This window comes from Globicephala melas, chromosome 1 (genome assembly GCF_963455315.2).
Source record: "Globicephala melas chromosome 1, mGloMel1.2, whole genome shotgun sequence".
Classification (NCBI taxonomy): domain Eukaryota; kingdom Metazoa; phylum Chordata; class Mammalia; order Artiodactyla; family Delphinidae; genus Globicephala; species Globicephala melas.
In genome coordinates this window covers 97,502,346-97,519,617 of record NC_083314.1, presented here as the reverse complement: position 1 = coordinate 97,519,617, position 17,272 = coordinate 97,502,346, and the positions used below count along the sequence as shown (strand labels likewise).

Here is a 17,272-nt window from a genome sequence, read left to right as displayed (position 1 = left end):
AGAAGGATTAAATAACTAATATTTTACATTGAAATGAAATAATGTAGGAAAAAATAATATTTACCTTTACTCCTCGGGGACCAGGGTAGCCAATGGGACCCTGTGGACCAGGAGGACCCTGAAAAAGACCCATTGCAATTTAAATACATAATGCACTGAAAGTGCCCCTCACTCACAACATACTATAATTTTACCAAATAATCTATAAGAACATGGTATTTTTCTACTTCTGGTTAAGATTTCTTTGGTACTTTATCATTTGTGTCTAAAGTCAGATATCATGAACAAATCATGTGATGAGCCTTACCTACTCCAAACTTATATATTCATGCAAAAAGTAAGATAAATATTATGAATATGTGAAATAATATAAGTAATTATATAATTAATAACTGCTTTTCTAAGCCTGAAAAAATCTGATGTCTTCAATGTCTACAATAAACAATTATAGGCTAGCCAAAAGGATAAATAATTTCTAACCAAAAACTAGCATTAAATTTATTACATTCCAAATCAAAACTACAATGAGGTATCACCTCACACCAGTCAGAATGGCTATAATAAAAAAAATCTACAAACAATAAATGCTGGAGAGGGTGTGGAGAAAAGGGAACCCTCTTGCACTGTTGGTGGGAATGTAAATTGATACAGCCACTATGGAGAACAGTATGGAGGTTCCTTAAAAAACTAAAAATAGAACTACCATATGACCCAGCAATCCCACTACTGGGCATACACTCTGAGAAAACCATAATTCAAAAAGAGTCATGTACCACAATGTTCATTGCAGCTCTATTTACAATAGCCAGGACATGGAAGCAACCTAAGTGTCCAACGACAGATGAATGGATAAAGAAGATGTGGCACATATATACAATGGAATATTACTCAGCCATAAAAAGAAAATAAATTGAGTTATTTGTAGTGCGGTGGATGGACCTAGAGTCTGTCATACAGAGTGAAGTAAGTCAGAAAGAGAAAAATAAATACCATATGCTAACACATATATATGGAATCTAAAAAAAAAAAAAAAAAGGTTCTGAAGAACCTAGGGGTAGGACAGGAATAAAGATGCAGACATAGAGAATGGACTTGAGGACATGGGGAGAGGGAAGGGTAAGCTGGGACAAAGTGAGAGAGTGGCATGGACATATATACACTACCAAATGTAAAATAGATAGCTAGTGGGAAGCAGCTGCATAGCACAGGGAGTTCAGCTCGGTGATTTGTGACCACCTAGAGGGCTGGAATAGGGAGGTTGGGAAGGAGGGAGATGCAAGAGGGAAGAGATATGGGGATATATGTATGTATATGTATAACTGATTCACTTTGTTATACAGCAGAAAGTAACACACAATTGTAAAGCAATTATACTCCAATAAAGGATGTTAAAAAAATTTATTGCATTCACATCATCAAGAATATGATCAAAATTATATATTTTCCATGGCTGGCTTCATTTCACTAGTCTACTTAAAGGAAATAATGTATGATATACAATAGTATATATTATACAATAGTAATGTTGACTATTTTAATAAGAATCCAAAATTAGCTACTCTAAATAAAAATGATCTTACCCTGCTACTGTAATCCAAAATAGTATTAACATTGAAAGCTTTTATTTTGTTATTTTATTTAGATATTTTGATAATCATTGCTCTTACAATTTAGTCTCCTCTTATGTAAAGGTTATCAGAAAGTAATAAGTACAGATAAAATTCAAGTGACATAAACACTTTAATGATATTCAGTAGTTCTTGTCCAATTTCATTATTATTACTTATGGTCAGTTACTCCACATATACTACATAGGCAGAATGTGGATTTATTTCTTATCATGAGAATATTTTTAGAAAAACAGAGAATGCTAGTCTAATTGATCAAATTGCCAATGCAAAATTAAAAGTTATCTAAGACACATCTTTTTTATACCCTAAATAAAAAGCAACTATAGAAACATGATTTATATCTAAATGCTAGCAAAAAGTCTTTTGAGAGTAAAGACATATTACAGGTAGTGAATAACTATTTTCTGGCACTTAGTTTCCAATATTCATATCCCTAAATGATCATCGAAGAATATGATGTATATATATATATATACACACACACACACACAGACACGCATATATATATATCGTAGAAATGATCAAAGTAAGGCATTTTCTCTAGGGGATAAGGTGACAATATTTAAATGGATACTTTGTAACATACCAGAGAACCCTTTTCTCCAGACTGGCCTTCTTTTCCAGGATGACCCTACATTTATTAAAAATATAGACTGGTGAGATGCAATATTAATGGTAATTTATATTATGAAATTGTTCCCTTTTTTCCCATCTGTTGAGGTTTTACTCTTTATGTTTCAAAATATATTGCACATTTTGCATCAGTGTATATGGCTTTAAATAACACTGGAAACTGTGGCATTTGGAAAGAAACATAGTAAGTTTATATTGCATGGGTATAAGTTTCATCAACTACATAATACACTTGAGCGAGAGCTTGGGAAAAGCACATAACACATATTATTCATCAACAATTCAACCCCAGTCTCATTTAGAGTCTTACATAAAGGTGTTTCAATCTAACTTCTATTTTGCATATTGATCAAATAATCATACACACATCTTTAAAAAGCAACTAAAATACGTGGATATATATTTTAAAATATTGCAACATCATAAACACTAATGGTGTTTGTAATCAAGTTATCGAGAGTCACTAAATATTGCATAAAAACATACAGCTCCACAACAAATATACTCAATGAAAACAACTAGTTGCAGAATGAAAATTTTTGTACCCTAGCTCTGAGTAAGTAGTTTGAAGAGAAAAAAATAACAACTGTGGAGATTACATAATTACATTATTTATTACTATGTGATAAGATATAATAAACACTGCTATATTTCTAGAAAAGTAGGGAATCCCTGAAGGCAGAGGAATTTTCATGTAAGATGTCTGAGGAAACTTACAAAAGGTGAGGAATTTCACCTGGACTCTCAAGAAACATGTTCTTTGAAAAGGAAGAGAGAATGGAAAAGTGTTTTCTATGAAAAGAAAAGGACATAACAAAAGGTATAGCAATAGAAAATGTAAAGCACGCTAAGAGAAAAGTGAGTGGTAGGAAAATATGAGATTCTGGCCTAGGGTGGTCCAAAGCCCACTGGGAGCTCCTTAAAGAGTTTGCAATATGGACGTGGCATAATGAAATAGCATTTTAGAGAGATCAATGTTTAATTATTGGCTCTACTGCTTTTATTACTGAATTCTTACAATCACTTCTAAAGCACATGTAAAATCTATTTTTGCAAATAACATATAGAAATTTTAATGACCAGGTAATTATTACTTACAGGAGGCCCATCAGCACCAGGGAGTCCTCCGAGCCCTGGTTTTCCTTGTGGTCCCTAATCAAATAGAGAAAAAGCATATTTTTCACTTAAAAATTGAAAATAATGAAAAGTCTGGCTTTGTACATAGTGATATACAGCCAATAAAATTCTTAACTTGAGTCACTGGCTTTCAAGCAACAAACATCTGAATACTTTTTAACATATTATGTAGAAGAAATGGTATATAAAGATAGATGAAAACCAAATTTAACATCTGTCAGAGACATGCAAGTTTTCATACTGCTTAATAGTCCTAAATGTGTCTTTTTAAATTAACAAGTTAGTTTTTGCATACCACAATAAACTGGAACTTATAGAATAAAAAGGAAAACAATATAGGTCAATATACAATAAATATACATTGATTTATATCATTGAAAAAGCAAATATTGGCTATTTCCAGCAATGATGTTAATAAGTGCCAATTCACAGGGAACTATATTCAATACCTTGTGATAAAACATAATGGAAAAGAATATGAAAAAGAATGAACTAAATCACTTTGCTGTACAGTAGAAATTAATACAACATTGTAAATCAACTGTACTTCAGTAACTATTTATTCAACAGATTAATCTGTGTTTAATGACAGGGGATTTCAAATCTCATTTAATTTGATCATTGGTAAGGTTGGAACATGCTAAGAATGACTATTACAAGAAGTAGACCCTTCAATGGGAGAAAAATTGGCTTTCTGCTTAGAATAATTAATTTTATCAAGTCTTCAGAGCCTAAGCCATTATTGCTTACAGGTCAAGTCATTAGCCAGAATTTAGAAACAATTAAAAGGGCAAGGATATATCAGCAATCCTAGATGCTGGATGTAGGAGGATTTTTCCATTCTTAGAAAGTATTTAGAAAAAGCATTGTATTCATATACATGAATAGTACAGAATTTAACTAGAAAGCCTCACTTAAATCACTTAACAAGAAAGTCTCACTTAAATCACTATGGAACAACACACAAAAATAAAGGTAACCTTTAAATTGAAAATCTGGACTTTATAACTGAATTTAATTGCATCTCATTTACAGGATTTAAAAGATTCAATTCCCTTCACCACTCTGCAAAGTCATATACAGTTAAGTAATCTAACATTATGAAACAATTGTTATAAAACCTGTTTTTTTTAATGGCAGTATTTTGCCTTTCACTCAAATCATTTTTTCTCTCTCAGTAAATAGTCTTATTTCTTCAAAACAAAATGTAGATTACAAAGGCAAAACTATTCCAGTAATTATTATTATCAGCAGATATATTTCTAAGACCATGACCTTGTGTACAATACTACATGGATTTTATGTTGTTGCTATATATTTAAGGGTAGATGAGAAACACTAAAACTCTTGTACTATAGGATGATTTTTTTAATCAAGTTAAAATCAATCCATCTTTTTTAAAATGGAAGCTCCATGACAGTACAATATTTTGTCTGCTTTCTTAACTGCTTGGTGTCTCCCTACAGGAATGGGGACAAAGTTAAATGAATGAATGCCATATTTTAGATTTTAATAAAACAGTTATAATTTATTGTGTCTCTATGCACTATGTTAAGCAATATATATATATAATATATTTATATGTATAGTATCCATTTTAAGTCTCAAGCAATTCCATGAAATATCAGCATCAAAGAGCTTGAGTAATTAACTAATGTTAATACATCACAGAATTGCAATATAAATGAATCCAGATCTGTAGCCATATCGTCAAAGTCCTTGCCTTTAACTAATATATATGTCGTGTCTTGCTTTTTCTTCTTTAGCTCCTATAGTTATACAATACCATTTGTTTTCTGTAAAGCCATTAACATATGTGATGTAAATTCTGAAGCCATAAATTAAATCACAGGACTTAACAGTATATTTAAGTTATCAACGTGTCAGAAAAGCAATATAGTTGTCATCCATTTTAGTTAATTAGCTTGAACTTTATAAAATCTTTTATCACAAATATAATAACAGCATAGGCTATGATAACTTAGGACAAAAATATAAAAGTTATTGGGAATTAAAAATATATGACATTACTTAAATTATATTTAATTGTGAGATTATAGCATGATCCAACTGAAAACATTATTCACCAAGTTTTGAAAGACAAGGCTCTTGAGCCAGAATAAACAGAAAACAGTATATCATAAAGAAAATAAAAGTAATGTAGGTCCAAAATAAACTATATACCATAAATGCAATACAAATAAAATGCATTTTCTTCATGTTCTTGAGTTTCTTTCTCCTTTTGAAGGAAAGAGGCTGTCTTTGGACTCAAGAGCTGGATATGTTCAAAGCAGAGAAAGAAGCAGCTTGTGCTTAAAGACAGCTCTCTTCCTACCACAAGAAGTGCAGTGAATCAGATTCTATATTTTACCTGTGACTCAACAAAGGGAATTCAGATATAACAGCTTTCCTTAAAAGCAAATTCTTCCGAGAAATCCAGTTCAGAGATGATAAAATTATTGTAGAAAATTCAATAGGCGTATGCCTCAAGTGCAATTTATGGTTATGATGAGCTAATCCGAAATATGTTAAGAATATATGTCCAGATTAAGATCTCTGATCTAAAGCAAAGATTTTAAATCACCTTTGGTACCTAACATCTTAAATAAATAAACCATTTTCCAATAGCACTCTAATACTGTAAACATATGGAAAATATGCACAGAGAAAAAGTACTTTAAAGATCATTTAAGTTTGATATGCTAATTCTTAACGTTAATAATAAGTAACTTGGTAAGAATGTTACCAAAGGACTTGAATATATATTTTACCAAAGAATATATAGAAAAGGTCAATAAGCACATAAAAATATGTTCAGCATCACTAGTGATTAGTGAAATGCCAGTTAAAACCACAATAAGATACTATTTCACACCAACAAAAATGACCATAATCAAAAAGAGAAGCAATATTAGTATTGTTGAGAATCTAGAGAAACTAGAATCCTCATAAAATGCTGATAGGAAGGAAATATGGTACAACCACTTTGAAAAACAATTGGAAACTTCTTAAAATGTTAAATATAAATTTACCATATAACCCAGCAATTCTACTTCTAAGTATCTACCAAAAATAAATGAAAACATGTCTACACAAATACCTTTTTACAAATATTCATAGCAGCACTATTCCTAATAGCTGAAAAGTGTATATAACTCATATGTCCCTCAACTGCTGAATAAGTAAACAAAATGTGGTATATTCAATCAATGGAATACTACTTGGCAACAAAAAGGAGCAAAGTGCTGACACATGCTGCAATATGGATAAACCTCAAAAACATTATGCCAAATGAAGCCAGACACAAATGTCACATATTATATTCATTCATATGATTAAATTAAAATATTAATTTCGTTCCTATATCTTGTTCACACGAGATGTTCAGATAAGATAAATCTATAAAGATAGAAAGTAGATCAATGGTTGTCTAGCTTTGTGGGTGAAATGGGGAGTGCAAATTGACACAAGGTTTCTTTCTGGGGTGGTATAAGTATTCTAAAAATGTGATTGTGGCACAACTATAAATTCACTAAAAATCATTAACTTGTACACTTAAAATGAGTAAATTTTTAGGGTATGAAATTAACCCCAATAAAGTTGTTAATTTAAAAAATATTACATATTCATAGAAATCAACAAAAATAAGAAAAAATATATTAGAAAGAATTAGGTAACACTGTGCTGTAACTATAGGGGACAGGAAATATTACTTAGGGAATCTGTCAGAGGAGATAAGGACAAAAGACATCTCTTTAATTAAAAACTTATTCTTGTTTTGATCCAGACATTGAGTTATTAAAAAGAACATCATTTGCCATTTATACATGAGAAACGGTGGCAATAATAACGTCACAATTTTCCCTTAATTAGACCTTGCTAAAAGCCTTTTGTCACAAGCAAACCTAATTACATTTTTTAAATAACGAGAAATAAAAGGAGAACCAAAATAAAGAGAAAACACTCACTCATATCAGTACGTTTCTGAAATTAATATAGCTGAGAATGTCACATTTGGAAGTTATCCAAATGGAAACTGTGAAATTTTATCATTTACAGCTCAGAGACATATGAATGATTGCTGCTCACCCTGTGCTTTCATAATTTAACTCCAGATTAATTCTTTATATGCTGGGACATTTAAATATCTTATTAAAAACAGAAGGCAGGCCTTATACCTCCCTAAAGTTGACAACACAAGCTTGTTTACCAGACATTACTAGAAAAACAGAATAACTTACTTTTTCACCGGGAGGACCAATTGGACCTTGTGGACCAGGAAGACCCTATTTTAAAAGAATTCATTTCATATGTCAAGAATCACATCACAAGAATACACTTTTAAAATAGTAAATGATTAGCCCTCTATTTTACATGAAATGATTTATGAGAATCTATATATATATTCCCCCACATTCCCCAGAAAGTTTTGCAACACTATGAGGGGTTTTACATAAGCTACTCTTCTGGCAATGGATATGTAATGTGATCCTATTCAGAACCCTCCTGCAGGTGTCCTGGCATTCCATGAACACCGAATGACTCATTTTTCTCTTGGAAGAAAGAGGCCTCTGCAAATTTGCTCAAATTTTTTTTAAAAAGGAAAAACAAAAAAAAAGAATCGTCTTCCTACATTCACAATAAAAACCCTTAGCCCTACATAGAAAATTCTGAGGCTGTCAATTTTCTTGTATAAAGATACCATCTTATCCCATTATCTCAAAAAAGCTGTGACGGTTTAGACTTACTTGAGGTCCTGGATTCCCTTGCTGACCTGGAGGTCCAGGTTCCCCTTGGGGACCCTGCCATAGGAAAATATAAAGAGTCTTTAATAAAACTATTTCACATAATAGGTTTTTTCTTCTCAGTTGAAAAATAGTCCCCAAATCATGTTTCCCTATAGAGAATACAGAAAATCTTGCAAAATATTAATGCTGGCAGAAGCACTTGGCAACACATTGTAAGAAATCTTAATTTTAGATTTAGCAACAAAAGTGGTTTGTTAGTACTTAGATTACAGAAACGAGTTATCTTATGGATATTTTCTACATACCATGTTCCCTTTTGGTCCTGTGGGGCCATCCACACCTGCGATACCCTTCAATGACGAAAAAAATATGCTTGAGTGTTAACAAGTTCAGATGCTACAATGGAAAATTTAGAAGACTAACCTAATAATATGACACCCAGTAGCCTAGGTTGACTAAAAAATCATTTTAGAACTCAATGGAAATGAGGGAAAAAGCAAGGTCTATACTCTCCTCTCCATGCCCATGGAGACAACCTAACAGCATTTTCCACTGCGAGTTCGGAATTTGACACGAAACAATAAAATAGGTAAACTAAAAGGAAGAAAAAAGAAAGAAGCCAGTGGAGTAGGGTATGCTCAGTTAAACTGATAGGCAGCACCATTAGGTCTTAGAATATAACAGAGCAGTAAACCCTTGGCTGTCTACTGAAAGCTTTCACAGCCTCCTGGCTTTAAAAATTCTGGTAACAAGCTTTCCCTAGGAAATCTTGAATGTTTTCAACAATACATACAGGCTGTCCTGTAGGTCCTGGAGTTCCCCTTGGTCCTAGCAAACCTCGTGGACCCTAGGAGGAAAAGAAAAACACATTCTCATAAGAAATGCCTTCAAAACATGCCTCTTCCTTTAAATAAATATTAATGTAATGTTTAGATTAAAATATTTGTTCATCTTCTTTTAATGGTGTTTAAAATGCCATTTTTATATGACACAAATATCTAGTGTTTATATTGATCCAAAAGCCAAGATGGACAAGAAAGTCTTTAATACAGAAGCCGTATCTTTTATTTTTATAAATTTACATATGAATCACTTGGGAAATTTTAAAAATAGGAAATATTTTAATGCTTTAAATAAGTCACTTTTGTGTCATATTCCAATTTGAATAGCAACACTGAATCTTATTAAATCTTATTATTCAATAAGTTAGACTACACAAATAGAAGAGTCCTGATTCTCATTTATTTTACAGTTAAGTAAATTCCATCATGAAAGAATATTCTACTGAGAGAAAGAAACAAACAGCTGGATAACTATGTTAGCAAGATTATAGAAACCATTTGCTTGATTTTTAAAATTATTATGACTTAATTAATTTCTTCTATTCTTCTTCCCCCTCCTCCATTTGTTCCTCCTTCTTTTCCTTCTTTAGAAAAGTGAATACAATGACTTACTGTCATATTCACTTGAGCTACTATGCCTTTTAGTTGACAGGCTCTATAATGTGGAAAACTAGGACTAAAACTAGGAGGCCTGCTTCTAGTCTGGTTCTTTGATTAACTAGCTTTGGGTAAACCTTTCCAATTCAGTTTCCTCATTTGTAAAAATCAGTGGAAAAAAGGATATAATCTAGTAAATTTTATAGTTCTATCTGGTATATACTAAGCACCTAATTTTTGTGTTTCTTCTGATAATAAGATTAATTTATCCTAAACACATAACTAGATTCTAGAGTTATTGATGATATAAAAACTGAAACAAAACAAAAAACAGCAACAAAAACTAGGTAAGGTTTTTGCCTGACAAGACGTTATATCCCACAATTTTTTCTCTTGATTTTCTAAGACTTTCTTTAACAAAAGAAGAGCTCTCAGTATCATTTTTAAATGTTTTTTTCACATAACAATTACCTGCTTAGCTTAGGCAAGACGGCAATAGTCATCTGAGTTTATTATTGACTTTATATATGTAACACCAATCACTATTCCTTCAAAACGGGGTATTATTTAAAAAGAAAAAAAAGAAAGTTGCTTACAGCTTCACCTGGAAGACCCCTTGGTCCTATTTCTCCATCTTCTCCCTGTCATGGACAAAATGAGTGGGAGAGTGATGCAATCAGACAATGTAACATTTCAGCATGATTTTGTTCTATGTTTTAATTTTAAATATTTCTTAAAAGAAATGAAGTTTAATATACCCGCATTCCATCTTCGCCAGGAGGACCAGGAGGACCTTGGGGACCTCGTTCACCCTATTAAATAAATCCAAGTATAAGTAGAACACAAAATAAACTAGAATGTTTGTCTATCCTACAGCTATCCTACCAAATATAATGGAACATTTGCAGGAAAAACTTATGCTCTATTTTCCCTCCTCAAAAAGTTTCAAAGATAAATCATAATTTTACATTAACTGGCGTTATATATTAGTATGCTAGGAAAAAATGTTCCCCCAATTTTGAAAACAAAAAGGTTTAAATGAAATTCCCAAATAATTTTCAGACATTTAATTATTACAAACTAATAGAAAAGTATTTTGCTGAAGACTGTCTTAAACATGGATACACTTTGCTGATTTTTATTTAATTTACATTTTTTCTGCTTCTAAAATAATTCTTATTAAATCAGCACAGTTCTAGAAGACTAAAGAAATTTTTGGAGTTTTTAAAAAACAAAATTATATATTTTTCTCAGCATGTGATAGGCACTTGCTAGACATTCATAGTGCTCTCTTTTCTTTATCTTTCTATTTTTTTATATTCTCCAATTTCCTAATGGTCGTCCCATCTTCCTTCTTAACTTTTGGAGAAGAAAAATGTGAAGATCCAATTCTGATCTTTTTTCAAAAGACCACATCTTTGTTTAATTTCCCACTAAAAATATTGACTGGATTGCCGTTCAACATTGTATTTTGTTTAGCCTTAGTGAATTATAAGCTCTTGCACTGGACTGCAAACTAATATTATCACAAAGAAGTAGCTTGTGGTGTCTCAATCTACTGGAGCCATCTAATTAGTATAATAAAATACAGTGCCCAGTATATTGTTATATTAATGACAAACTGCCTATAGATATCCTCTTTTGAGTATATTTCCACAGACAAAATGTAATAAGGAAATTGAGGCAATTATCAAAAAATTAGAGGCAAAATTAAATCTCCACACTTGTTCTATAAATGTATTTTCCATATACGTGTACATAAAGATTCCACATCAACTTATATTTGTGTAAACTGAATATTTTAATGTCTAAAAGAAATTAAAGAACTTATATGAGTATCACACATATAATTCTACTTATCTTTCTTCAAGTATCTAGTAGATGTACTAATTTATATGAGTTCACAAATACTTAATTTTCTTCTTATATCTTAGTGTATCAATGTTTCGTAGTATTCCTGTATTATCCCAATATAAAAAGTATAAAATGTACAGAATGGTATATCTTACCCTGTGACCCTTGTCACCTGGCAGACCTGGAAGTCCATCAAATCCTCGATCCCCCTGTAAAATCACCATCATCATCATCATCATCATCATCACCGTCATCATTATCATTACATTTCCAACCTATTTCTGTACTGTAATTTGAGTGTGAAATGTTCTTTCATATCAAGAAACTCTATTTTAAAACATAAAAATTTCAGGGGTGAACTGAGATACGAGATCTGAAAATACAAATGTATGAGATGAGCTCCCGACCTTGGCCCCGGGTTCTCCTGGCATTCCTCTTCCTCCATCAGCACCCGGACGACCCTGATAATACCAAGAACATGACTAAGCAAAAGGGATTCCAAATAGACAGAATAAAAGAAAACAAAATAACTGATGATTTCAGATGACCTCAAAATGTACAATGAAAACTAACCATACCCTTTTTCCAGATTTTCCTATTGGACCAGGAGGACCTTGGACACCACGAGGGCCCTATACAAAACATCATAATTAATTAACTTTATAGAATTCCTGATCAGTAAACTTAATCAAATCAAGAGAAAGGGCTTTAGAAATTTATATCTTCTTAGCTTTACCTTAATCATTTTAACACAAGAAAATTATTTCTTATGTAAAATTCTACATAAAGCAAAAAGACAAGAGAATCGATTTTTCCAAATGGTTTCTTGCCAAAAAGGAGTCATGCTATTTTATTAAGTTTATATAGACATGCAATTACATTTAAACAAAAGGCATATAAACTGATATTTTAAGTTTGAAAAAATCCTCAATTACTAAATATATTCTCAAAACCTTGCAGTTTTACATTTCACTTGACTGAAAACACTTCCATTTTATTCCTCTTCTCTTCGCCTTCACCTTTCTCTTCATTTTTTGGAGATCCTATTCTGGATATTTATTCTTTTATTGCAAGTATCACATTGAATTATAATTGTCTTTTTTTCATAGTTCAATCTCCCATTAAATTGTTAACTACTGTGATTTTGGACTAAATATTTTTCTCCATTATACTCCTATAATTTAGCACAGTGCTGGTACATATTTCTTTCAATCATCTACAAAATCCTGGAGGATCACTTGGCAAACCTTAATTCAAATTATTGACTGGCACCATGCCATGTCAGATTAAAGTTTAAAGATTCTCAATATCTTTCTTGAAGCAGTATAGTACAGTGTTATATCAATATACAATGTCTTATTTGTGAATTAATATATGTTTTTTTTAAAATAAAATTACACAGCTAATAATAGATCCAATATAGATCCAGTAAAAATAGTATATAGGCCTTTGTATTTAATTAACTATACCCTTTTTAAGTTTAAACAATATGCATATAATGAGTGAGGTAGAAAATGCAACGCATATTTGAAATTACAAATAATTCTTATGATTACTGTGAAATGTTGATTATAGAAATATGAAATTAAGGTTGCCTAATAATTAGAGGTTAAAAGAATATAGCTTTTAAAAAACTATTGCAGAAGAAAACTCTATCCTATACCCCAGCTGGAAGGCAAGGAGCAATAATAACAGGACAAATCTTGTTAGTTTTCAATGAAAATGATCCTTCATTTGATATTGCGTCTCATTGGAGTTAAGGAAAACTGCAAACACCATGAAATCTACTGCAGCATGTTTTCAGATTCATCCATTTTGTAAAGAGGTGAGTCTGACCCAAAAGTTCATAAACTTTGCAAAAGACATATCAATATTTTTATGCAATTCTCAGTTAAGGTACAAATGTTTTCCATTTCTTTATGGCAACATTTAACAAGCACGAAAAAGAAGGTTGCCACATTCTGTGCCACCCAAATATCTTTCTAAATTTTGGGGGGATTTTTTTCTCATTTCAAAATAAACTGTGGTGCATCCAAACAGGGGAATATTATACAGCAACAAAAAGGAATAAACTATTGATGCACTCATCAACTGCAACAAACCCCAAAGGCATTATGCTGAGTGAAAGAAGCCAGTCTCAAAGATTACATAATGTATGATTTCATTTATGTAGTATTCTTGGAAACACGAAACTGTAGTGATGAAGAACAGATCAGTGCTTGTCAGGTATTAGGGGTATGAGGAAGTTGTGACTGTAAAGTGGCACCAAGAAATTGCTTGGGGTTATGACTGTGGTGGTGGTGACGAAGAATACATATAGGTGTTCACATTCAAGTTTACATTATAATATTGTTAAAATAAAACTAATTTTAAAAAAAGAAAAAAATTAGTTGGATGGCCACTTGAGAGCTCCTGTAGCCCAATCTGAGTTTATATGTATTGAGTATATCAGAAAGCATTTTCATTAAAAATGAATTTTAAAAATACATCACATTTTGCTTTTACAGTTTTCTAGAATAAGTATAATTCATAATGTGCTTATAGTGAATGTCTCTATCTACTTATTATCATTCAAGGAAAAATAATACTTTTAATTTGGCACCATGTAAATATAATGTAAGATCTTTTTAAGAATTTCAGGTCAGACGTTTTCAATTTCTCTTAATTTCCTCAGCTCTACAAAGGGCTTAAAATTAGCTTCTTTTAGGTATATTAAATATTTTTTCTGAGACAATTTACTAGATTTTATTCTCCATAGGAAACATGTTAGGCTTGTGGCAGGACCACTATAAATACAATTGTAATAGTGCTTCTCTGTTCTGTACAATCTCAAGCCAATCTAATGTTCTGAAGACCTATTACTATCAAGACTTTCCCATTCTAGCTTATTATCTTCTTTTAATATTGTTTAAATTAATAAAGTTATTGGCAGTCAACTGATCGTTAGAGATGTTTCAACTGAAGAAGGTGATGTGAGCTTAAAGGTAATGTAAGTAATTATTTTACTCATAAAACAGATGGTAGACACTTCAATTACCCTAATAGATAAAATAAACTCAAAAATAAAATAAGCGAAATAGGTTAATTTTTACCTGAGGACCTGGATCACCCCTCTCACCTTTGGCCCCAGAGGAACCAGGCCCCCCCTGTAGAGAAAAGGTGAAGACATAATCATTTAATTTTGTAATTCCCTAACCAGTTTTTTTCCTACCATTTTCACTTGAAATAATTAAACATTATTCAAAATACATTTCTTCAAATAGTATGATTTTATTAGTTAATACAACAAAATTTTCAAGTCCTCTGATTGAAATACATCTCTTCTCAGATTTTGACTGTATTCCAGTGTGTGAACTATATTTAAAAGTCTATATTTTACTGATAACTACACAGAAGCAAATTTCATGAAATCACATTGAAATGTTCTTTAATGTGTATGCCACCAGAGCACTTACGATGATACACGGGCGTTATTTATCATTACTCTGTGGTGGAGTACTAGAGGAAATACATTTTTACAGAATCGGGTACACATTGAATTCATTTATGAAACTTGGCAAATATTAATGCTGTTATACTCAGAAGCTTCTCAGACACTGAATTCTATAGCAATAAAATGTCAAGAACAGATGCTATTGTTGTTATTATAATTGTCCTGAAATAATGTCAAAGCATTTTTTCCTAGATTGGTCTATTTTTCCTTAGGAGAATAAGTCCTTATGACAAATGCCTCTTCCAAATATTTACATAATTCACAAAGTGCAACAAAAGCCTGGCAGAGTAACTGGAAAAAAGTATAAAACCACTTTATAAAAGTGCTGTGAGTTTTAAAAAATAAATACTAGGCCATTCATCTTCCTAAAAAGCTTTAGAACACTAAAATTGAACATAGTGGTAATAGTTACTTCATTCTGAAGAAGTATACTTTGTGTGTTTAAGAAGTTTCTGATTTATTTAAATCAATAGAGATTCAATTAAATACTACATTGAATCAAATTGCAAAAAGGTTAAAATTATGCTAAGCCTGAAAATGCTAGGTATCTAGAGCCTCCTGGTGGCTCCAAAGTAAAATAGCTATTAATATGACTGCCAAAAAATATGACAAGTCAAGTAACATGAATATTCCAATCCTGAAAATTACAAGAATGATGACTTACAAGTGTCTAATTAAGAATTCTTGCAACTAAATTTCTTCAAGAGAGAAACTGGGGTTCTACATTAAATCAGATTATTAAGCATAGAATTGAATGAAATTAAAGGACAGTCTATTTTTAATTACTTTACTGCATTATATCTTCTGTATATAAGCACAACCTACTCAACGGATTATAATTACTTTGCCCAAACACTTATTCTAAAAATCGCCATGTAATAATTGACAGTAACAGAATAGGGTAAAGAACATTTTCTATGTTTCCTGAATATTTTAAAATATAGATCTCTTTTAGTCTATAAAATCAATTGGAAACAAATAATTGAAAAAAGGAATATTTCACTGAAAGAATGAACATATTTATGTATTAAAATATTGTTTCTTTTTTAAATCTTAATATATAAAATACGTTAGACTCTAGAATTAAGATTTTTTAAAGTCTGTTATAATTTTATGTTTTGGAGCAAAGAATAAGAGAAGAGAAAATGGTAAAAACAAACAATGTGATTTTTTTCTCTCAATATCAACCTTTAATATTTTAGGAAGCTAAGACTTTCTATAACAAAGACTTAAGTAGTAAAATCAATTAATCTTGGATATTACATTGAGAATGGTAATGTAATAACATGGCTGTCAATGTTTTCTCTTTGCCAACATGCTGTGAATGTCTGACCCTTAAGGACTGGTGAAAACAGGAACAGCTTAACGTAACAAGCTTTCACTGGTTCTGCTCATCACTGTTCTTACCCTCTACAGATCCATTAGACTTGTGTTTGTCAGGATGATAAGCAGGAAAATTCCTTTGGATAATAGGATAATAAAAAATCTCAAGAACTTACAGATGCTAGGCTGATATTTTTAATTTAAGCAAAAGGCAGTGTTTCCCAAACACGCTTGACCGTAAGAATCAGCCTGCTGCACTCGTTGAAAATATAGTTTGCCAGTTCCGACCCTGAATATGCATCATTAGAGCCTCAAGTTCAAGGCCCCAGGAACTTTCACTTTTGATAAAATATATGGGTAATTCTTCTGCCCCCAAATTTGTAAAACACTAGCATACTGCTGATTTTCCTCAGTCATGTAAATGTGTTATTATTAACAAGCAATTACATATTAACTCTATTTCTTCCTTTATTAAATGACATGGAATCTTTCATCTTTCCTACTATATTTTGAAAGGCAGAAGAGTAAAACTACATGATAAATACATAATAATGCATTTAGAAGTGTGTATAATTTAAATTCTGTGGAACATATTGCCAGAACACATGTTCCACATGAGCTCATATGATTGAGTATAAAGCCCTCCAAAATATATGAAATGTTATAAAATTTCAAGACTGAAGAGAACCATAAATTTATGGAAAAGTAGATAACAAACTCTTAAATAAACTACATGAAGAAAACTATTTTTCCTCCTAATAAGATCAGTAAAACTATTTAATTGATTCAAATTTGAATAAAATCATTTTGCTGTGTCTACTAAGTAAACAAAAGATAAACTTTGAATGTTCAGAGTAATAATTTCTATAAATACCATTATTTCAATAAAACATTGTGAGCATATAAGATCATATTGAAAGTATACTACAGCTTTTTATATCAAAAAAATACTTAAAATAGAAAGTATTCCATTCATTTTAAAATCAATGAGAACTCAGGTTGGAATTATACAAT

The 17,272-nt window shown here is 31.2% G+C and overlaps 1 protein-coding gene across 6 annotated transcripts in view; it reads right to left on the bottom strand.

Moving 5' to 3' along the window:
* Window positions 1-17,272, bottom strand: part of COL11A1 (collagen type XI alpha 1 chain) — a 196,621-nt gene that overhangs the window by 95,539 nt on the left and 83,810 nt on the right. For all 6 annotated transcript variants that reach the window (XR_009564559.1, XR_009564560.1, XM_060301975.1 and 3 more), the window contains 13 exons: window positions 14,535-14,588; window positions 12,021-12,074; window positions 11,850-11,903; window positions 11,598-11,651; window positions 10,347-10,400; window positions 10,185-10,229; window positions 8,943-8,996; window positions 8,455-8,499; window positions 8,150-8,203; window positions 7,643-7,687; window positions 3,363-3,416; window positions 2,218-2,262; window positions 65-118 (listed from right to left, as the gene is read on the bottom strand). Coding sequence is in view for 4 of the 6 variants with exons in the window: in XM_060301975.1 (XP_060157958.1) it covers window positions 65-118; window positions 2,218-2,262; window positions 3,363-3,416; window positions 7,643-7,687; window positions 8,150-8,203; window positions 8,455-8,499; window positions 8,943-8,996; window positions 10,185-10,229; window positions 10,347-10,400; window positions 11,598-11,651; window positions 11,850-11,903; window positions 12,021-12,074; window positions 14,535-14,588 (666 nt within the window). In the remaining 2 variants the exon portion in view is untranslated. The remainder of the gene's footprint in view (window positions 1-64; window positions 119-2,217; window positions 2,263-3,362; window positions 3,417-7,642; window positions 7,688-8,149; window positions 8,204-8,454; window positions 8,500-8,942; window positions 8,997-10,184; window positions 10,230-10,346; window positions 10,401-11,597; window positions 11,652-11,849; window positions 11,904-12,020; window positions 12,075-14,534; window positions 14,589-17,272) is intronic.